This window comes from Phaenicophaeus curvirostris, chromosome 1 (assembly GCF_032191515.1).
Source record: "Phaenicophaeus curvirostris isolate KB17595 chromosome 1, BPBGC_Pcur_1.0, whole genome shotgun sequence".
In the NCBI taxonomy this organism is placed as follows: Eukaryota; Metazoa; Chordata; class Aves; order Cuculiformes; family Cuculidae; genus Phaenicophaeus; species Phaenicophaeus curvirostris.
In genome coordinates this window covers 1,577,164-1,600,466 of record NC_091392.1, presented here as the reverse complement: position 1 = coordinate 1,600,466, position 23,303 = coordinate 1,577,164, and the positions used below count along the sequence as shown (strand labels likewise).

The 23,303-nt window shown below is 47.6% G+C and overlaps 1 protein-coding gene across 1 annotated transcript in view; it reads left to right on the top strand.

Annotated features, from left to right (window-relative positions):
- The window catches only part of EXOC4 (exocyst complex component 4), a 428,233-nt gene extending 405,267 nt beyond the window's left edge, over positions 1-22,966 (top strand). Inside the window, exon 18 of the mRNA XM_069861081.1 lies at positions 21,617-22,966. Within this exon, the coding sequence (XP_069717182.1) occupies positions 21,617-21,854 (238 nt within the window). The 3' untranslated portion in view covers positions 21,855-22,966. The remainder of the gene's footprint in view (positions 1-21,616) is intronic.
- The last annotated feature ends 337 nt before the right edge of the window (positions 22,967-23,303 follow it).

The window sequence follows — 23,303 nt, the reverse complement described above, 5'->3', positions numbered from 1 at the left end:
CTAGGAGCGGCTGAGGGACCTGGAGCAGTTTAGTCTGGAGAATCATAGAATCATAGAATAACCAGGTTGGAAGAGACCCACCGGATCATCAAGTCCAACCATTCCTATCAAACACTAAACCATGTCCCTCAGCACCTCATCCACCCGTCCCTTAAACCCCTCCAGGGAAGGGGACTCAACCCCCTCCCTGGGCAGCCTCTAACAGTGCCCAGTGACCCTTTCTGTGAAAAATTTTTTCCTAATGTTCAGCCTGAACCTCCCCTGGTGGAGCTTGAGGCCATTCCCTCTCGTCCTGTCCCCTGTCCCTTGGGAGAAGAGCCCAGCTCCCTCCTCTCCACAACCTCCTTTCAGGGAGTTGGAGAGAGCAATGAGGTCTCCCCTCAGCCTCCTCTTCTCCAGGCTAAACCACCCCAGGTCCCTCAGACTTGTTCTCCAGCCCCTTCAGCAGCTTCGTTGCTCTTCTCTGAGAAGAGGAGGCTGAGGCGATATTTCATCATTGTCTGCAGCTCTCGGAAAGGAGGTTGTAGAGGGGTGGGTGTTGGTCTCTTCTCCCAAGTAACAAATGATAGGATGAGAGGAAATGGCCTCAAGTTGCGCCTGGGGAGGTTTAGACTGGATATTAGGACGAATTTCTTTACAGGAGGAGTGGTGGAGCACTGACAGAGGCTGCCCAGGGCAGTGGTGGAGTCCTCATTCCTGGAGGCGTTCAAATAATGAGTAGCCATGGCACTTGAGGACATGGTTTAGTACGCACTGTGGTGATGGGCTGGCAGTTGGACTGGATGACCTTGGAGGTCCTTTACAACCTTAATGATCCCATGATTCTATAATTGGGTTGTTTTGTTTCTCCAGGTCTGCAGTACGTAGGGTAGGAGCTGATTTTCTTTGTAGACCAGGTGTTGAAAGCGCATCCTGTGGGTGTGAGACCAAGTGTTCACTATCATCTTGACAGTGGTTCTTGCAAATCACAGAGTACTTGTCAACCTTTGCTTTATATGACTACAAAGAATTTAGTATGTGGGTGATCGTAGCAAAAATACCGTGCAAAACCGGCTTGTACATCATCAGCACTGGTGTGGGGTGGGTTGGATAAGGAGTTATACCTGGCTTCCTGTGAGGGTGGTGGGGCACTGGCAGAGGTTGTTTAGAGAAGTCGTGGCTGCCTCATCCCTGGAGGTGTTCAAGGCCTGGTTAGATGGGACTCTGAGCAACCTGATCCAGTGGGAGATGTCCCTGCCCATGGCAGGGGATTGGAACTGGTATTTAAGGTCCCTTCCAACCCAAACCATTCTATGATATGACTCGATGATGTCTCCATGATGTTCTGATTTGAGGTGCCTCTGTCGTGTAGCCTTGGACTGCATCGCTTGATGCTGGTTAAACAGGGTCAAAATTTAGCCCCGGTCTCTGGATTGACTCTGGACAAGTATCCAGAGTCATCCCAGAGGGCCAGATATCCCTGTAAGTGTATGTGAATGTGAAGTCCATGTCTGAGCTCTCACATAGCCTGCTTGGAACTGCTGTTTGATCTAGAAAGTGCTTTCTGCTCCCATGCTGTCAGGTAGGCTCTGCCTGTGCTCGATTTGTGTGCTGGAGGTGTGGGAATCATATAATCATAGAATTGCTTGGTTGAAAAAGACCTTTGAGATCATCAAGCCCAACCATACCTGTCCACTAATAAATCATATCCCTAAGCACCTGTCCTTTAAACCCCTCCAGGGAAGGTGACTCAACCCCCTCCCTGGGCAGCCTGTTTCAGTGCCCAGTGACCCTTTCCATGAAAAATTTTTTCCTGATGTCCAGCCTGAACCTCCCCTGGTGCATCTTGAGGCCATTCCCTCTCATCCTGTCCCCTGTCCCTTGGGAGAAGAGCCCAGCTCCCTCCTCTCCACAACCTCCTTTCAGGGAGTTGGAGAGAGCAATGAGGTCTCCCCTCAGCCTCCTTTTCTCTAGGCTAAACAATCCCAGCTCCCTCAGCCGCTCCTCATAATCCTTGTTCTCCAGCCCCTTTCCCAGCTTCATTGCCCTTCTCTGGACACACTCCAGGACCTCAATGTCCTTCTTGGAGCGAGGAGCCCAGAACTCAACCCAGGATTTGAGGTCTGGCCTTGGAGTCTGCTGGGATCTTCCACTTAAACACACAGCAAAGAGAGCTGTTAGAGGATGGACAGATTTTTTAAGAAGGGAGGTTGCTATGATACAACACAAAATTGCCAAGAGAGAGGGAACCATCAGTGTGTGGAGAACGACCATCGCAGGCATTTGTCTGCAGCTGAAATAAAGGTAAATATTGGATTGTCAGCTTGAAATGCGTCGCTGTTGCCTTGCTTCAGCCTGCAAATGGAAGCAATTAGAAAGATGTCCTGCCTTTTTCACAGCAGGCTGCATCTTTCTAGCACAAGCCCCACCGACAGAAAGACACATGCAAGTCCTTAAGTAGCAGATTGGTTTACCCTGTCAGTCAGATCTCATTAGGAACCACAGTGCTTCATACCCGCTAATCTGTGAGGAAATAACAGATATTGGTGCGGTGTGATCCGTTTTGAGGAGTTGCTGCTCATCGCTTTTCTATGCCCTGAAGTCCTATCTCTTGCAGAGGTCTCTCTTTCTTAATTAGATGGAGCTGGGGAGCTCAGCATTTCAACCTGCCGATGCGATGGCATCTGGGAATCAGAAATGTTTCACTTGGAAGGTGTAGGAGCAGGCAGGGAATGGCTGGTAGGGTATAAAACATCATCTTCATAGAATCATAGAATCAGCGGGTTGGAAGAGACCCACCGTATCATCGAGTCCAACCATTCCCATCAATCACTAAACCATGTCCTTCAGCGCCTCCTCCACCCGTCCCTTAAACCCCTCCAGGGAAGGTGACTCAACCCCCTCCCTGGGCAGCCTCGGACAGGGACCAATCACCCTTTCTGTGAAAAATTTTTTCCTGATGTTCAGCCTAAACCTCCCCTGGTGGAGCTCGAGGCCATCTTCATCTAACGCTGAAGCCAGTGTCTCAAGTGCATGCAGAAGGCATCTGTCAGATATGTATTCCCTGCTGTCATGTGCGCAAAAACAAAGAAAAGAGCTGGGGTTGTTTAGCCTGGAGAAGAGGAGGCTGAGGGGTGACCTCATTGCTCTCTACAACTACCTGAAAGGACGTTGTAGAGAGGAGGGTGCTGGCCTCTTCTCCCAAGTGACAGGGGACAGGACAAGAGGGAATGGCCTCAAGCTCCGCCAGGGGAGGTTTAGGCTAGACGTTAGGAAAAAATTCTTTACAGAAAGGGTCATTGGGCACTGGAACAGGCTGCCCAGGGATGTGGTTGAGTCACCTTCCCTGGAGGTGTTTAAGGCACGGGTGGACGAGGTGCTGAGGGATATGGTTTAGTGTTTGATAGGAATGGTTGGACTCGGTGATCCGGTGGGTCTCTTCCAACCTGGTTATTCTGTGATTCTGTGATTCTGTAAAAGAAGCAAAAAGGTGCAAATAATAACAAGTTCTGTGCTTTCATACTAATAAGTTTTTGTGCTTTCGAAACTCTGAGGAGCATGGTTTAGTGTTTGATAGGAATGGTTGGACTTGATGATCCAGTGGGTCTCTTCCAACCTGGTGATTCTATGATTCTGTGATTCTATGATTCATGGAGAACAGTTTGTAATATGAAGAAGCGATGTGCTGGGCACAAGGGGAGTTTTGGGAAGGGTGCTCTCCACATTACATTTGAGAGGAGGAGAGAGAAGCAAGGGGTAGCAATGGCCCAGGGCCAGGTCCTGCTGGAATGTAGGAGGAAAGAGGGAATCATAGAATCACCAGGTTGGAAAAGACCCACCAGATTATCGAGTCCAACCATTCCTATCAAATACTAAACCATGTCCCTCAGCGCCTCGTCCATCCGTCCCTTAAACACCTCCAGGGAAGGGGACTCCACCACCTCCCTAGGCAGCAAAATGAGCAAAGGACAAAACCAGCACAACTGAGAGGACCAAGGGGGTCAAGTTGTGACGTGGCATTAGGGCAGAGCAGGATCTACAACAGGTCCAAGGCAGATGTAGCCCAGGAAATGTGCAGCAGAGCTGGCCAAGTTTCCAGCTCCATTTAGTCATTTATGACAACTGTCTACAACCAAGAGCTCCAAGAAGTGTAGCAGGTTCCCATGGAGGTAAGAGCAGGTCTTGGGGACATCCTTCTAGCTCTGCAAGTCCCCAGTAGCTGGGATGATGATCTATGGAGGTGTTTAAAAGACAGGTAGATGAGGTGCTCAGGGACATGGTTTAGGGGCAGATAGGAATGGTTGGACTTAATGATCTAAGAGGTCTTTTCCAACCTAGTGATGTTACAATTCTGTGATCACTGACCTGCTCCTCTCTGGGCAAATGTTGTCGATACCGAAAATGCCGGCAAATAAACTCTCTAAGATTTGTTTTGGAGTTTTAGAAAGCAGGCATCCTGTATCAGGCCTGGGCAACATGAGGGACTGATCTCCATCCATCATGTGCAACAAGACAAAAATTGGCTGGAATTGGATGATCTTTAAGGTTCTTCCGACCCAAACCATTCCGTGATTCTATGATTTTGGATACTAAGATGTCTTGATTACCCTCTGACGTCCACCCTCGAATGACATGAACATGCTGCCCCAAATGGGAAGCTGTGGGGTTTTTTGCAGCTAAATCAGTTTAAAAAACAGAGTAAACTCGGAGAGGATTCTTCAACTGCAGAAGGCAACTGGCTCCAGGGCACGAACCCACATGGTCTGAAGGGGGAATGCAGATCAGGCAATTCCTCTCTATCCAAGGTAGATCCTGTGGTGAGGCTGACATTAAGAATTCTGACTCAAATGCAGGAAACATGGAGTTAAGGAGGTGAATTATTGATGGAGCGCAAGCATTACCATATCTGACAGATGGAGACTGTCTGAGAACATTTTGCAGAGTGGCATCTGCACCGTGCCTGATTGGCATCCCTGAACTTTCGCACGTCAGATGTGGAATATCAACACACAAACTCTGATGTAGCAATTAAATCTGTCCTGTAACGAACCTGGGCTTCGTAGCTGTCGTGGTTTAACCCCAGCTGGCAACCGAGCACCGCACAGCCGCTACCAGCACAGGAGCCAAGAGAAATCCATATACTCAGGTAAAGACCAAAACCCACAATTCTTGTATTTTAAGATCATAAAATCATAAAATGGTTTGGGTTGGAAGGCACCTTACAGAGCATCCAGTTTCAACACACTTGCCGTGGGCAGGGACGCCTTCCACTGGATCAGGCTGCTCAAAGCCCCATCCAACCTGGTCTTGAACACCTCCAGGGATGGGGCAGCCACGACTTCCCTGGGCACCTTCTGATAGTGCTTCACCACCCTCATCGGGAAGAATTTCTTCCTAATGTCTACTCCAAATGTCCCTTCCAATTTAAAACCATTCCTGTCATCCTGTCACTCCAGGCCCATGTAAAAAATCCCTCCCCAGCTTTCTTGTAGCTCCTTCAGCTACTGGAAAGCCACTCTAAGGTTTTCCCCTAGACTTCTCCAGGCTGAACAATCCCAACTCCCTCAGCCTGTCCTCCTAGCAGAGGTGCTCCAGCCCTCAGATCATCTCCATAGCCTCCTCTGGACTTCTTCCATATGCTTCTTCTGTTGGGGATTCCAGAACTGGACACAGTAGTACAGGTCGAGTAAAAATAATTACATCCAGACCACTGCGTTTGAATATACACATATGATGTCAACATAGAATCATAGAATGGTTTGGTTTGGAAAGGGCTTTAAAGCCCACCCAGTTCCTGGCATGGGCAGGGACACTTCCCACCAGACCACGCTTCTCAAGGTCCCATCCAGCCTGCCCTCGAACACCTCCAGGGATGGGGCAGCCGCAGCTTCTCTGGGCAACCTCACCACCCTCATTGTGAAGAACATATAGAGATACCTATCGCCTTCAGGAAATGTTCTGCAGAGCATAATCTCCTACTTGAATTTCACTGAAGGCTGTAAAGCTTGCCTTATATTTTACAATTTGTATTCCAGATTTGAGTTCAAATAATATAGGGGAGCTATAAAACTCAGATGACATCTCACTTCACCTAAATACACCGACATCTAAAGCTGAAGCCGATCTCAAGTGCATGCAGAAGGTGTCGTATCAGATAAGTGTTCCACGCTGTCATGTGTGCAAAAACAAAGAGAAAAAGCAAAGAGGTGCAAATAATAGCAAGTTTTATGCTTTCACAAAGAACAGCTTGTATTATGAAGAAGCGATGTGTAAAATATGTCTTTTCTAATAAGATTCAGCGCTTCCTATTCCAGGTTGTTTTCTGAAGCCCAACGCAGCTTGGTAAATGATTGTAATTTTTTGCCATCTGTTAACTGTTTGGTGTGCTGGGTGACATTCACTCTGCCTTTTTTTCTGATGTCCTGCCTGAACCTCCCCTGGCGGAGCTTGAGGCCATTCCCTCTTGTCCTGTCCCCTGTCCCTTGGGAGAAGAGGCCAGCACCCTCCTCTCCACAACCTCCTCTCAGGCAGTTGTAGAGAGCAGTGAGGTCTCCCCTCAGCCTCCTCTTCTCCAGGCTAAACACCCCCAGCTCTCTCAGCTGTTCCTCATAAGGCCTGTTCTCCAGCCCCTTCCCCAGCTCTTCTCTGCACTCGCTCCAGAGCCTCAACATCCTTCTTGTGGTGAGGGGCCGAGAACTGAACCCAGGATTCGAGGTGCGGTCTCACCAGTCCCAGGGGGAGGATTCAAAGGGAAATACCAGCAGGAAAGCTGGCCCAAGGTGGTTACTTGGTGAGCACCAGCATGGGGATTGCTGTTATTGGGTTGTTGGCATCCTCTTGCACACACAAAGGACTTTGCTCTGACACCTTCTTCTCAACAAACCTTCATTTTCTCGACTGCAAAGCAGCCTATTCAGAAGAATGAAGATGTTCTGTACATGATGTCGCTAAAGCCCGTTAAGATGTACCAAAGAGAAGGCTGTTGGAATGGGTCCAGAGGAGGCTACAAGGATGATCTGAGGGCTGGAGCACCTCCCATCCGAGGACAAGCTGAGAGAGTTGGGGTTGTTCAGCCTGGAGAAGGATAAGGCTACAAGATGATCTTATAGTGAGCTTCCAGTACCTGAAAGGAGCCTACAAGAAAGCTGGAGAGGGACTATTCATAAAGGCTTGTGGTGGTAGGACAAGGGGGAATGGGTATAAACTGCAGAAGGGCAGATTAGAGTAGATATTGGGAAGAATTTCTTCACCATGAGGGTGGTGAGACATTGGAACAGGTTGCCCAGGGAAGCTGTGGCTGCCCCATCCGTGGAGGTGTTCAAAGCCAGGCTGGATGGAGCCTTGGGCAGCCTGATCTAGTCGGAGGTGTCCCTGTTCATGGCAGGAGGTTTGGAACCAGATGATCTTTGAAGTCCCTTCCAACCCTAAATATTCTATGATTCTATGATTTTAATAATTTAATAAAAACCCCTAGCAGAATTTTTGCTGATCGTCTGGAGGTTTTGTACAGTTAGAGGATGTGTTTCTGGAATGAGAGAAAAATAGCAGTTCAGAGTGATTTCCCTGCTTTGATAGCTATGAGCTACTCCAGGAGTTCAGAGGCAGCGCTGGGACTCTCTTCTCACTCTGCAGGGACCAGCTTTGTTTCCAAGGAGCCACCGTCGCACGGCAGTGCTGTGTGTCTGGGGCTTGCAGCCTGTACGTAAGGAGTGGTGAGCAAAAGGGTGGTTTAGGTTGGAAGGGACCTTAAAGATCATCCAGTTCTGACACTCTGCCATGGGCAGGGACACCTCCCACTGGATCAGGCTGCCCAAGGGCCCATCCAGCCTGGCCTTGAACATCTCCAGGGATGGGGCAGCCACAGCTTCTCTGGGCAACTTGTGATAGGACCTCACCACCCTCATCGGGAAGAATTTCTTGCTAAAGTCTACTCTAAATCTCCGTTCCAATTTAAAGCCATACCCCTCATCCTATCACTCCATGCTCTTGTAAAAAGTCCCTCTCCATCTTTCTTGTAGCTCCTTCAGGTACTGGAAGGCCGCTCTAAGGCCTCCCTTGCAGCCTTCTCCAGGCTGAACAGCCCCAACTCTCTCAGCCTGTCCTCATAGCAGAGGTGCTCCAGACCTCGGATCATCTCCATAGTCTCCTATGGACTCGTTCCAACAGTCCCATCTCCTTCTTCTGTTGGAGATTCCAGAACTGGACACAGGACTCCAGGAGGGGTCTTATTAGAGTGGAGCAGAGGGGGAGAATCCCCTTCCTTGCCCTGCTGGCCACGTTTCTTTGATAAGCCCAGGACACAGTTGTTCTTCTGGGCTGTGAGCAGACATTGCCTACTCCATCAGTAGGACAAGCACATTTGCTGTTCCCATGCAGTGCAGAATGAAGATAGAAACCACATCCATGGTCTGTGGCTGTGGATCTTGTCCTTCACTGGCGTTGCCTCGATAGCGTTTTAATTACAAATGCAAAGAGTTTGTGCTGTCTTGCAAATACTACAGTAGCGCAGATGTGTTGGCTCAAAAGGTAGAGATCAGTGGAGCTAAAATTTCACAGAGAATGGCCAGAAGAGGCCATAGTTGTACCGTGTACGCAGTTTTGGCTTAGGTGACTGTTCAGTTACGAGCTGTATTTTTTGAAAGGAGCAATTAGCAGTGGCCTTCTTGCTTTGCCAACTGCAACAAAGAGAGGAAGCCATACGAGGAGGAGCTGAAGGCACTTGATCTTTTCAGCCCTAAGAAGAAGACACTGAGGAGAGACCTCATCATAGTTTATGGCTTCTTCACAAGGGAAGGAGGATCTGATCCTGCTGATCTCCGTTCTCTGGTGAGCAGTGATAGGACCTGAGGGAATGGCACGAAGACGATCCAAGGGAGGGTTAGGTCCAGTATTAGGAAAAGCTTCTTCACCCAGAGGGTGGTGGAACACTAGAACAGCTCCCCAGGGAAGCAGACACAGCCCCAAGCCTGGCAACATTCAAGAAGCATTTGGCCAACGCCTTCAGACACACGGTGTGAATGTTTGGGTTGTCCTGTGCAGGGGCAGGAGTTGGACTGGATGATATCTGTAGGTCCCTTTCAACTCAGGACATTCTGTGATCCTATAAAAAAAACAATACCTAAGAGCTACAATGGCTTCCTTCTCCAAGTACACCTTTTACCCTAATATGTTAGTGAGGGAAAAGCAATTTCTTCCTACAATACTGCTGCAAGAGCAAATGAGTTGCAACTGGCCATAAATTTCACCCAGCCCGCAAATCTGAAGGTTTCTAAGCATCATGAGGAGTACTGAGAATCATAGAATCATTAGGGTTGGAAGAGACCTCTAAGATCATCCAGTCCAACCGTCAGCCCAACGCCACCGTGCCTACCGAACCGTGCCATGTCTACACATTTTCTTAACACCTCCAGGGATGGGGACTCCACCACTTCCCTGGGTAGAAAAGTGCATAGAGAACTGGCATATTAGGCATGACAAAATGTTCATCTGGCCAGTGGCCAATGCTGAATGCGTGGAGTAGATTGTTGGAAGTTCTTAAGCATTAACTCCATCATCCAGGAGACCCGTATGTTCTATGTTGATGTCCCCTACGCTTCTCTGTTTCTTTGTAATATGTAAACCAACCTTCACAGGGCACTTGAACCTGTTATAGCCCATTTCTTCTCCATTCATAGGTAGGATCACGAAAATGAATCTCCTTGAGGTCTCAGTGGTGGTTGTAAGTGATGACTATGAGCCAGCAGGTAGGGTTTGAGGCTGCTGCACCATTTGGTTTTCCTCCTGCTTCAGAGAGGTCTGTGTGCAATGCTGAGCAAGGGCTCTGTAGGACATTTCCCCAGGACTAAAGGAAATGGTCAGCAGGGGAGGTTTAGTTTGGATATTAAGAAAAATGTCTTTATTCAAAGAGCTTTGAAGCATTGGAAGAGGCTGCCCAGGGCGCTGGTGGACTCTCATCCCTGGAGGAGTTTAAAAAATGTGTAGATGTGGCACTTTAGGACATGTTTTGGTTGTGTTGAAGGTTGGACTGGATGCTCTTAGAGGTCTTTTCCAACCTTGACAGTTCTGATTCCTCAACCTCAGGGATGTCTAGTCTGGCACAGGTAATGACGCTGGGCACTGAACTACTACCAGACACAACCAGAAGAAATCATAGTGCTGTGAGGCAAATGAATCCAGTGAAGGGCTCTTCCATGAGAAACAGCAACATGGTCAACAAAAGAATGCTGACAGACCCAGTTTGGTGTCAGCAAGTCCACAGAAGCTCTCAGTTCTCTAATTTCTGAAGCCAGCGGAGCATTCAGACCCAATGAACAAAGCCAGAAAATCGCATGAACTGGAGTTTTCAAGAATTTTGGGCTGTTTGCCTGCCTCCCACAAGTGGTTGAAACCTCCTCTGAAGCACCAAGGTGCAACCACAACCTACTGCTTTGTCATTCATAGAGAGAATCAGAGAGAATTGTAGACTTGTTTGGTTGGAAAAGACCCTTGAGATCATCGAGTCCCACCATACTCACTCCTGCAGTTCACGTGTTGCAGCCTCTTCTGCCCCTTGAGGAGCAGGTCCCATCAGACGTGTCCTTCACCCATCAGTAGCTACCAAACAGTCCTGCTTTTATTAAAAACCAGCAAACTTTGCACCACCGAGCATCTCCCCGATGACAGCGTCAGGTTTTTCTATCCAGTTCCAAGCCACTTGATGCTAAATAAAGCTTTGGGGTTTCACCACAGTAATTGTTGTTCCTAAAGGGTAGCTAAAAGTGTATTATTTTTTGCTGACTGGAGCAATTTTTGCAGCACTTTCCATCGAACTGCTGACTCGCTCTTCTTTCGGGCTACATTCCTTTCCACTTTTCCTCTCATTTATGCATGAGGCAAGGGGAAAAGTTGCTTAATATTCTTTATAAAGTGGCATATGGTATAGATAATTTTTTTCTTTTTACTATATGTAGTAAAAATGCAAATGCGTGTGGCTTATTTGCAAATGCTGGCATTAATAACTGATATTTAAACAGGCCGGATTAGCACTTTTACTGATACATTAAAAAGATTTTTCCAATCATTTGCACACTCAAAATCAATTTTAATACAACATGTAAATTGAATTTAATTTTTTTATATAAAATTGCATTTATCTGCTCGAACCATTAAATTTACTGTTTAATATGTACTTTCCAGCTCACTTGGTTAGAATTTCATTGCTCTTTATCTGTATAAATTTAATTAGCCTTGATATCATCAGTATATTATAGAACTAATTAAAGATTTAGATAAGTGCTGAGGGTGCTTATTTAATACCCTATAAAGTTCCATTCGAAGAGTGAGAAATTCCATCCTTCATTATATCAGCCAGCATGGAGCTACAAGGAGCATCTCAGACATTGTTTTTGAAAAATTATTTAATGGGGTTTAATGGATTTATCCTGTCTTTGAAAAGCCATGTAATTACTGCATATCGTGGCACGGTGCAAGTTGTTCAGGGAAATGGGTTTTAAACAATACGTACGCGCCTTTGCCTCCTTGGAGATGCCACACAGAGATCATGTGTTCTCAGCAGGGGAACGTTGGCTGATGCAGGAGTGACCAACCCCAAGAGGAACAACGTTGTCCAAGGCAGGAGTGATAAACCTTGGGAGAAACAATTGTGTTCAGTTCTGGGCCCCTCACCACAAGAAGGATGTTGAGGCTTGGGAGCGAGTCCAGAGAAGAGCAACGAAGCTGGGGAAGGGGCTGGAGAACAAGTCTGAGGGACCTGGGGTTGTTTAGCCTGGAGAAGAGGAGGCTGAGGGGAGACCTCATTGCTCTCTCCAACTCCCTGAAAGGAGGTTGTGGAGAGGAGGGAGCTGGGCTCTTCTCCCAAGGGACAGGGGACAGGACGAGAGGGAATGGCCTCAAGCTCCACCAGGGGAGGTTTAGGCTGAACATTAGGAAAAAATTTTTCACAGGAGGGGTCGTTGGTCCCTGGCAGAGGCTGCCCAGGGAGGGGGTTGAGTCCCCTTCCCTGGAGGGGTTTGAGGGCCGGGTGGACGAGGTGCTGAGGGACATGGTTTAGTGTTTGATATGAATGGTTGGACTCGATGATCCGGTGGGTCTCTTCCAACCTGGTTATTCTATGATTCTATGAATTACAAAATAAAAATGTAGATCATAATGGCAAGAGGACATTTGTGGCTGATCTAGACTCATTCTGGGTTCTCTCTACAGTCCATGGAGACAAATAGGTGCTTCTTGGCCACAGTTCATCCCACTCCAGGCAGACAGGAGAGGTGTCCATTCCTTAGCACTGCATGCAGGAAGAGCTAAGATTGACTAGCACAGCAATATTATCGCCTACAGGAAAGCTGGGGAGGGTCTCTTCATCAGGGAGTGGAGATCCAGGTCAAGAGAGGATGTTTTTAAGCTGTAAGAGGGGAAACTGAGATGAGATTTTAGGAAGAAATGTTTTCCTGTGAGGGTGGTGAGGCCTTGGCCCAAGTTGCCCGGAGAGGCTGTGGATGTCACATCCCTGGAGGTCTTCAAGTCAGGTTGGATGGGGCTTTGAGCAACCTGATTCAGTGGGAGATGTCCCTGCTCATGGCAGGGAGGGTGGAAATGGAAGATCTTTATGGTCCCTTCCAGCCCAAATTATTCTATGATATAATTCTGTGATCTCTGACATGGTCATCTAAAGCTGTATGAATTCCCTCAAGACACTTTGGGTTCTTCTGGAGACAGAGAATTGGCATAACTGTTGTTGTTCCCAGAACTGGTCCAGGTTAATTAAAAATCAAGAAAGAAATCTTAAGAAATGATGATCAGGTTGTGCATTCCCATGTGGTGTAATGTTCTGAAAGTAATAATATCCTGTAGTTTGTTTTAGGGCTGTAATTGCATAGAGGACTTGGGAGATGCAGTTTAAGACAGGCATCAGCTGGAGAGTGGATACAGAGTCATAGAATCATAGAATAGTTTGAGTTGGAAGGGACCTTAAAGATCATGTAGTGCCAACCCCCCTGCCATGGGCAGGGACACCTCCCACTGGATCAGGCTGCTCCAAGCCCCATCCAACCTGGCCTTAAACACCTCCAGGGACGGGGCGGCCACAACTTCTCTGGGCAACCTGGGCCAGTGCCTCATCACTGTCATGGTGAAGAAATTCCTCCTTAGGTCCAGTCTAAATCTGCCCCTATCCAGTTTATACCCGTTCTCCATCATCCTATCACCACAAGCCCTTGTAAGAAGTCCCTCCCTGGCTTTCTTGTAGCCCTTTCAGGTACGGGAAGGTCGCTATAAGATCTCCTTGGAGCCTTCTCTTCTCCAGGCTGAACAACCCCACCTCTCTCAGCCTGTCCTCATATGGGAGGTGCTCCAGCCCTCCGATCATCTCTGTAGCCTCCTCTGGACCCATTCCAACAGATCCACCTCCTTCTTATGCTGAGGATTCCAGAACTGGACACAATACTCCAGATGGGGTCTCAGAAAAGAGGAATAAAGGGGTAGAATCCCCTCCCTCACTCTGCTGGCCACGCTGCTTTTGATGCAGCCCAGGACACGGTTGGTTTCTGGGCTGTGAGTGCACGTTGTGGGCTCGTGTCGAGCTTCTCATCAACCAGCGCCCTCAAGTCCTTCTCTGCAGGGCAGCTCTCAAGCGCATCACCCCCCATCCTGTACTGAAATCGGGTATATATGGTATGGGGGGTATCGGGTATATGTGATATATGGTGGAGCAGACACCATCATTAGTTTCAATCTTGTTTTCATGAGCACCTAAGATGGAAGAAGAAGCAGCCTCCGTACTTGCAGGGTCTCGCTTTAAAATGCTGATCACTGATGCATGTATGCAAACATCATAGAAGTCTTCATGAGGTGTAGAAATTACAGTAATTGCTAGTTGAAGTGGATTTTCCTTTGCTTGATATTTCAGGTTTTCAGAACTTGCTTTGCAAAATCCTGCATGCTAGAGCTCATCTCTCCAGCCTCATCTCCTTTGCCCTCTAACTATCAACTCTGTCCTCATCTATTTCCCTTTCCCACTTCAAATGTCTCATCCTCCATAGATATAAATGCCCCATGGGCTTTTCTTATTGGTCAAGCCAGTCCTGAAGGTCCATCTCTTCTTCAATACATCCTGGGCTGCATCAGAGGAATTGTGACCTGCAGGGCGAGGGAAGGGAGAGAGACCTCAGCTGGAGTCTGGTGCTCAGCTCTAGAGTTCTGAGCCCAGGAAGGACAGGGATCTGTTAGAGTGGGTCCAGAGGAGGCCACGAAGATGATCCGAGGGCTGGAGCACCTCCCATAGGAGGACAGGCTGAAAGAGTTGGGCTTGTTTAGCCTGGAGAAGAGAACGCTCCGGGGAGACCTTAGAGCAGCCTTCAAGTACTTGATGTATCTTCCCTTTTTGCACTCACCCATCTCCTCTGTATGTTTAAATGTGAGGATCCACCGTGTATCAAAGCTGAGTGACTTCATGGGTGCAGTTTTGGTCTTCATTTGATGTTCTTTGTTCAGTCTTGTGGGGTTTGTCTAGATTTTGTATGTGCTTCATACTTAATCTTTTTTTGCGCTCTTATTAGAGTACCTAAGACATTTCTGGGTTCTACAAAGGTGTCTCCCTAATCCCCAAAAAGGAAGGTAGATAAGGCACAGATATTTTTGGTATCTTTGGGTAAGTCGGCACCCCGATCTGAGTTCTCACCTGGTGAATCTGCTCCCATCTGCACCGCTACAACGTAGTCACCCAGCTGTATAATGAAGGAACAATTAAACCAAGATCCTTTATTCTGAGACATCGCGCTGTTCATCTGAAGGCCTTTCTCTTAAGAAGAGATCAAGTCATTCTCAGGGAAATCAGAATTTAATTTTCAATTCACCTGGCCATCTTTTGAAAAACTTCTTTGCGTGCAGGCCTTGGGTTATAGGTTAACATTAGCATTTAAATGGAGAACGTTATTAATAGCCCTCAGAGGAGCTTGTCTCATCCTGATTGCCTTCTCAGAGATTTTTTTCTAAATGAGAAAGTCTCTTCGGTGTTTTTGTCTCGTTCATCAAGAATACAGAGACCATCTTTTTTGAGGTATATGCACACTCAAAATGTATACTTGCAAAATAGTTGCCTTGTTGGCAACTTGATGCTTTGGTTTAAAACTAGCGCTTAAAACATCCAAATCGTTGCGTGTGTTAATTCATAGAGTCATAGAATGGTTTGGGTTTGAAGGGGCACCTCCCACTGGATCAGGTTGCTCAAAACTCCATACAACCTGGCCTTGAACTCCTCCAGGGATGGGGCAGCCATGACTTCTCTGGGCAACCTGGGCCAGTGCCTCACCACCCTCACAGGTAAAAAGTTTCTTTCTAAGATCTTATCTAAAATTCCCCTCTTTCAGCTTAAAACGGTTATGTCTCATCCTATCCCTGTACTCTGTGATAAAGAGCCCTTCCCACCTTACCTGTAGACCCCCTTTAAGTTCTCAAAGGCTTCTAGAAGGTCTCCCTGGAGCTTTCTCTTCTCCAGGCTGAACATCCCCATTTGGCTTCTTCAGTTTTGTTTGCCCGTTTGACATTTTTAGTTTGACCTGGGAACAATTTCCACCAATTATATTTATCCTTTCTTATCTGCTCTTAGTACAAAGATGTTCTTCAGATGAAGGCAGATCTTCCCAGGCCAATTCCAGCCTGCTAAAGTGAGCAGAAAGTGTACGGTTGTGTTTGGGCTTTGGATTAGGCATTATTTCCTCTTAACGTATGTGTTTGTCCTAAAAAAATGCTCAAAGAATTCAAGTTCAGAAACTTCGAACCCAATCCCACTGCCACTAGTCAGTGGAACAGATGATGAGGCTGGCTGACTTGCAGGGATGTGAGGTGATCACAGAAAGGAACATAGTAAGGATGGGGTTTATTTGTTAAAAAAACCCAAAATTTGTCATATAAGCCATCAAAAACACCTCATCATCCTGTAGGAGCAGAGTAGCAAGGACTTTGGGAAGCAGTGGAATCTCCATTGCTGGAGGCATCCAAAACGTGTAGACGTGGCTCTTCAGGACATGGCTTAGTAGGCACAGTGGTGTTGGGCTGACAGCTGGACTTGATTTCAAAGGTCTTTTCCAATCTTTCTATGATTCTGTGACTTCAGATACCTTAGACATTCCCTCACTCCTCTAAATTACGGCCATTAACGCTGAAGCTGAGCATCAGTGGGGACTTTGGCCAAGTGTTTATCATCCTAAAGAGCCAAAGACCTGGAGCCAGATTAATGTTTCCTTCCCCTTGTGAAACAGCAACTGCTGTTGCCACCACAGCAAAGAGGGAGAGATGATCTGTAAGAGCCTGTACCACATTTATGGGTATAAAATCTATCGTATCACATCAACTCAACCAGCCCCATCTATACAAATAAATAAATCTGTGCACATAAGCACCCAAACAAAAACATTTCCCTAATGAAGTGAGTCACCCAGGTTCACTGTTACCATCAGCTGCGTTCCTGACTTCATACTCAGCTGGGTAAAGATCATAGAATTACAGAATCATTCAGGTTACAAAAGACCTCTGAGATAATCCAGTCCAACCATCACCCCAGCACCACCGTGCCTACTAAACCATGTCCCAAAGTGCCACGTCTACATGTTTTTTAACCCCTCCAGGGATGGCAACTCCACCACTTCCCTGGGCAGCCTCTTCCAAGGCTTCACCACTCTTTCAATAAAGCAATTTTTTCTTGATATCCAATCTAAACCTCCCCTGGTGCAACTTGAGGCCATTTCCCCTCATCCTATCACTTGTTACTCGGGACAATTTGTGAGTTCAGCTTTGATCTGTTCTTTTCTTACTCCAAACGTCTCACCGCTGAGTACTAGGAGGATCCCAGGCTGAGGATCTGTGCAGGTTAAAGCTTGGGAAGCCAAATTTGCTGTTTGGTTAGGGATGCTAAGCTACTATTTTTATTTATTAGCCTCTTTGTCAGGCAATAGAATCAGCTTTTGATAAATATTAATTCTTCTTCTAGTGGGAGGTGCCCCTGCCCAGGGCAGGGGGGGTGGAACTAGGTGATCTTTAAGGTCCCTTCCAAACCAAACTATTCTATGATTCTAAATCTCAACTTAAAAAAAAACAAACAAACAAACAAAGCAGTTTTGCCAGGATTTCAGGGAATCAAAATCTCCCTTACCTGTCGACCATTTATTTCTCCCATCCCTTACTAACTTGCTTTTCTCAACCTCTTCTTGATAATCAAAAGAGCATTTCTAATAGCAGGGACAAATACACTTCTGAAAATAAAATGAAGAGCCTAAATAAAAAATCACAGAACAAGAGGCTCATCCCACTCACTCTTTCATATTTCATTATTTGATAACATCAGAAGATGAGTCCATCAGAGCTGCTTGGGCAAAGGCAAACAAGAGTGTGTCTGATCAATATTTATTAATACTTTCAAAGACAAGGGAGGCAAAGTTGAGCAGACTTCGTAATGGAGTGAATAATTACTCATGCAAATAGGGTTTGGCCGAAGGCAAAGCCATGCCAAGGCAGCAGGTTTTTAATTGCACCCAATTAAAAATGCATACCTTTTGCTCACTCATGCTGTCTCGCTTGCTCTCTTTTTTTTATTTTGCAGGAAATTTTTAATTAAAAAATAATCTGATCCTGAAGAGTGACAGATGAATCCTCTACTTATTAGGAGCAGGATTCTTCAGTAATCCAAGAGTTGGGACAGGCTAAAAAGGCAGGCAGCTACCAGGACGTGGGGTATTGAATCATAGCACGGGTTGAGTTGGAAGGGACCTTAAACAAGAGAACAAGTCTTACGAGGAGCGGCTGGGAGAGCTGGGGTTGTTTCGCCTGGAGAAGAGGAGGCTGAGGGGAGACCTCATTGCTCTCTCCAACTCCCTGAGAGGAGGTTGTGGAGAGGAGGGAGCTGGGCTCTTCTCCCAGGTGACAGGGGACAGGACGAGAGGGAATGGCCTCAAGCTCCACCAGGGGAGGGTCAGGATTGACATCAGGAAAAAATATTTCACGGAAAGGGTCATTGGGCACTGGAACAGGCTACCCAGGAGGGGGTTGAGTCACCTTCCCTGGAGGTGTTTAAGGGACAGGTGGACGAGGTGCTGAGGGGCATGGTTTAGTGTTTGATAGGAATGGTTGGACTTGATGATCCGGTGGGTCTCTTCCAACCTGGTGATTCTATGATTCTATCTCCCACTGGATCAGGTTACTACAAACCCCATCCAGCCTGGAGGAGAGACAGAGGAGATACAAATGTGGAGCTCCAAAGTCGAGTAGCTTGACCATACTAGCAGATGAGGCATGAGATCATAGAATCATAGAGTCATAGAATAGTTTGGATTGGAAGGGACCTTAAAAATCATCCAGTTCCAACCCTCGTGCCCTAGGCAGGGACGCCTCCCACTGCACCAGGTTGCTCACCGTCCCATCCAACCTGGCCTTGAACACCTCCGGGGATGGAGCACCCGCAACTTCCCTGGGCAACTTGTGCCAGGGCCTCACCACCCTCATGGTGAAGAAATTCTTCCTTATGTCTAGCCTAAACCTGCCCCTCTCCAGTTTATCCTCATTCCCCCTCGTCCTATCACGATAACCCTTAGTGAACAGCCCCTCCCCAGCTTTCTTGTGGCCCCTTTCAGGTCCTGGAGATCACCCAGAGGTGTGGGTTTGCTCCAGCGGTTACAGTCATTGCTGCAGTGATTTGCAGTCCAACAGCACGCGGGATGCTATCTGCACAGGCTCAGCTAAGCCAGACTTGAGAGCCTGCAAAGTAAAGAACAAGAGAAATTTAATATGCAGCTTTGCCGTGTTTGCCCTGATTGCTATTTTAATGCATTCAGAGATGAGAGAAAGGAAGGGAGGTGATAACTTTTCCTCGAGCCTCTGCTCTTGGGTTTTAAATAATTTATTCCACCAAGACTTAAAGATTAGACTGCAGCCTGCCCTTGTCCTCCTGCAGCAGCGTGGAGGAGTCACACAGGGACCTCCTCTTCAGCTGCTCTGGCCCGTCTCTGCCTTGCTTTGCTCTTCAGCTGAAGAAGTGTTGGGGATTTGGCTGAAACAAGCCCTCGCTGCTGGGATCTTTTCCGTTCTCCGTCCCTGAGCTTTTCCAATCCTTGTTTCTTTACAAGGCCATGTAGAATCTATATGAAGCTAAAAAATTAAATTTTCTGCTAGAAAAACGGGTGCATTCCATTCATGCACCACTCTTTTTTTGGCTTTGATAACCCAGAGAGTGGTGGTAAACAGCATAAAATCCAGCTGGAGGCCAGTGACAAGTGGGGTTCCCCAGGGCTCAGTGCTGGGTCCAGCCCTGTTCAATGTCTTCATCAATGACCTGGATGAAGGCATCGAGCGCACCCTGAGCAAGTTTACAGGTGACACAAAGCTGGGTGGAAATGTGGATCTGCTGGAGGGTCGGGAGGCTCCAAAGGGATCTGAACAGGCTGGACCGCTGGGCAGAGACCAACGGGATGAGGTTTAACGAGGCCAAAGGGCGGGTCCTGCACTTGGGGCACAACAACCCTGGGCAGCTACAGACTAGGAGAAGTCTGGCTGGAAACTGCCTGGAGGAGAAGGACCTGGGGGGGTTGGTTGAACAGGAGGTAGCAGGGGCCCAGGGGGCCAAGAAGGCCAAGGGCATCTTGGCTTGGATCAGACACGGCAGGGCCAGTGAGGTTCTTCTCCCTCTGGCCTCGGCCCTGGGGAGACCGCTCCTCGAATCCTGGGGTCAGTTCTGGGCCCCTCACCACAAGAAGGATGTTGAGGCTCTGGAGTGAGTGCAGAGAAGAGCAACAAAGCTGGGGAAGGGGCTGGAGAACAAGCCTGAGGGCCCTGGGGGTGTTTAGCCTGGAGAAGAGGAGGCTGAGGGGAGACCTCATTGCTCTCTATAACTCCCTGAAAGGAGGTTGTGGAGAGGAGGGAGCTGGGCTCTTCTCCCAAGGGACAGGGGACAGGACAAGAGGGAATGGCCTCAAGCTCCGCCAGGGGAGATTTAGGCTGGACATTAGGAAAAAATTTTTCATGGAAAGAGTCATGGGCACTGGAACAGGCTGCCCAGGGAGGGGGTTGAGTCACCTTCCCTGGAGGTGTTTAAGGGACGGGTGGACGAGGCGCTGAGGGACATGGTTTAGTGTTTGATAGGAATGGTTGGACTCGATAATCCGATGGGTCTCTTCCAACCTGGTGATTCTATGATTCTATATCCCTGTCCTGGAAGGTTCTGCCTAGGACTGGGAAGCCCTCCTGCCTTAAGAAGCTTTGTAAAGCCTTATATTGTCACTGCTCCCTCTAGACAGGATGTGTTGTCGTCGTGATATCTAGAGCACAGACCCCTGACACCAGTTCTCATCCCTTGGTAGAAAGGGGGAAACTGAGGCACGGAGCATAGCTGTGTGAATGTGTCCTGATTCTTCTCCTGTTACCATGACCTCTAGGTGATGGTTTCCAAAAGCCACATGCTTTGCTCTAGGTATCAGACCTTAATCAGTTTGTGCTATAAAAGAAAGAGGGGGAAGAAAATCATAGAATCACTAGGTTGGAAAAGACCTTTGAGATCATCAAATCCAACTATACTCGTCCTCTACTAAACCAGATCCCTAAGCATTTCATCTTCCTGTCTTTTAAACACCTCTAGGGCTGGGGACTCCACCCCTCCCTGGGCAGCCTCTGCTACAGCTTGATAATCCTTTCAGTGAAGAAATTTTTCTTGATGTCCAATGTGAACCCAGTCCCAGCTCATTTTTTATGTGGTGGAAGATTGGCAGCTGTCAGAACTGCCCCACTGCTTCCCTGGGCCGTGAGACATTTTCTCATTCAGAAAGTACTTGCTTAAATTCTCTTCTTTGGCAATCCATTCTTTCACTAATGTCATTTTATTTTAATTTAAAGCAGCCCGCACGACAGCCTCTATGTTATGCCTTCTCTTCAGACAATCTTATACTTATTAAAAGAGGCTCCTCAGCTCCAGGCTTAAGTTTTATTTTGCATTATTTAATACTTCTCCTCTCTAACTGTGTGTCTCAGTAGCACTGGAGGTCTCTGGAGTTTATAGCTTGAAGCCGTTCCCTTGCTCTGTATTAGAATCTCATTGTAAAAGGACTTCATTAGGGACAAAAAATTCCACTTCTCCTACCCCTATGTTTCGTTTCCTTCTCCTTCTCCTTCTCCTTCTCCTTCTCCTTCTCCTTCTCCTTCTCCTTCTCCTTCTCCTTCTCCTTCTCCTTCCCCTTCCCCTTCCCCTTCCCCTTCCCCTTCCCCTTCCCCCTCTCCTCTCCTCTCCTCTCCTCTCCTCTCCTCTCCTCTCCTCTCCTCTCCTCTCCTCTCCTCTCCTCTCCTCTCCTCTCCTCTCCTCTCCTCTCCTCTCCTCTCCTCTCCTCTCCTCTCCTCTCCTCTCCTCTCCTCTCCGTGCTGCTGAATAGAAGTGAGAATTGATGGCATTCTGCAGGAATAAAGGTCTGGAGCATCCCAGGGCAGAGTGGATTCTCCCTGGAGATGTTCATAAAGCATGTAGACGTGCCACTTCAGGACGTGGTGTAGTAGGCATCATGGTGTTGGGCTGGCAGTTGGGCTTCATGACCTTGGAGGTCTTTTCCAACCTTAATGATTCTACGATCAAGTATCACTGTTCACCAAAGGGCTTTTTTGTTTGCTTGCTTTTCAGGCAGTATTATGAGATGCTCTACAACACGGCAGACGAGCTTCTAAACCTCGTGGTGGATCAAGGGGTGAAGTACACGGAGCTGGAATATATCTATGCCCTCAATTTACTGCACCGGAGCCAAACGGGTGTGGGAGACCAAACCACGCAGAACATGAGGTTGCAGCGGCTGAAAGAGATCATTTGTGAGCAGGCTGCCATCAAACAGGCCACCAAGGACAAGAAAATCACCACCGTGTAATCGGTTCTGTCGCTCATTTTAACTGAGTGGCGGGGCCTGTCAGGTCGTGGGTCAAGCCTCTGCGTTTCTCTTATATTTGAAATCAAATCTGGGTGGCATTATATTAGTGAGAAGGGAAATGAGATTTGGGGTTGGGGTGGTTTGGGGGTGGGGGGTTGATATATAGTCATGTAGTTCTTCCTTAACACGTTCTCCCAAGAGTGTTTCCACAGCAGGAACAAGAATCCTGGTGGAGATCAGAGTGAGTTATTTGGCCTTGCTCTGTTGCTGCTGCTTTGCCTCGAGACGTAAGGGAAAGCTGCTTTCTGGTGGGGCAGGAAAAGATTTCACGCTGGGTTAGGTCAGAGCCTTCAGTGGAAGTTCAGACCACACTGAACAGCACCAGGACCTGTTGGTCAGGCATGAGATCCTGATGGGTTTGAAACCAACAGCGTTGCTGCGTGGAGCCTGTTGCAGCGTTGCTGCGTGGAGCCTGTTGCAGCTCTGCTGCTCCTACTCTCCATGACAACTGTAGATGCATTAAGTTTTCCGCTGCTTCCACTTCAGAGATCCAGTTGCTTGTTCCTTTGGGTAGTGATAAGGCAATTCTCATAGCAGGAGGTGACACGGGACCATTTGTTCTCCCTTCTCCTTTTTTCATTATCACGGAGCCATATGGCATCGGGTTCTACAGCGCATACTGCGCTGGATGATGGTGGATGTAGGAGAAAATTGCCAATATAAGTAATAGCAAAACGTAATTCTCTCTTTCTGAATATATCTTTTGAGTCTCCTCAGCTCAAAAGATATTTTATTATCATTATGCGATGCACTGGAAGGACACGCAGGCTTATGTAGCTCAGCACTGATGATCAGCAAGGGCAGGAGGAGCTCTGCAGTCTGCCCCACACTCTGGTCACCATTTTTGCTCTTCCTTGACCACATAAAGCCACCTGGTAGAAGATTCACTGAGGCTGATGAGTTTATACCATCCCTCCAGACTTGTATTGGTCAAGTAGATTGCCAGCCTAGCTGAGTTTCACATCCTGAGATAGGTTTTCTCGGAGCTGTGTAAGTGCTTGTGTGTCTGTCTGGAAACCTCAGAATTAAAGGATGCTTAAAGGTTCCTCAAAGGCTTTTGTGCTTTGTATGTTTCTTTTAAGAACTGTTTCTTCTGTGGTATTTAAAAGATTCTTTTCCAGGACTGAATTCCTATGGTGTCCTCCAAGGTCACATCAGTGTGGAAGTGGTCTTCTGAGTCATTTTTGCCAGCAGGTCGAGGGAGGTGATTCTGCCCCTGGGTTCGGCACTGGTGAGGCTGCACCTTGAATCCTGGGTTCACTTCTGGGTCCCTCACCACAAGAAGGATGTTGAGGCTCTGGAGCAAGTCCAGAGAAGAGCAATGAAGCTGGGGAAGGGGCTGGAGAACAGGCCTTATGAGGAATGGCTGAGAGAGCTGGGGTTGTTTAG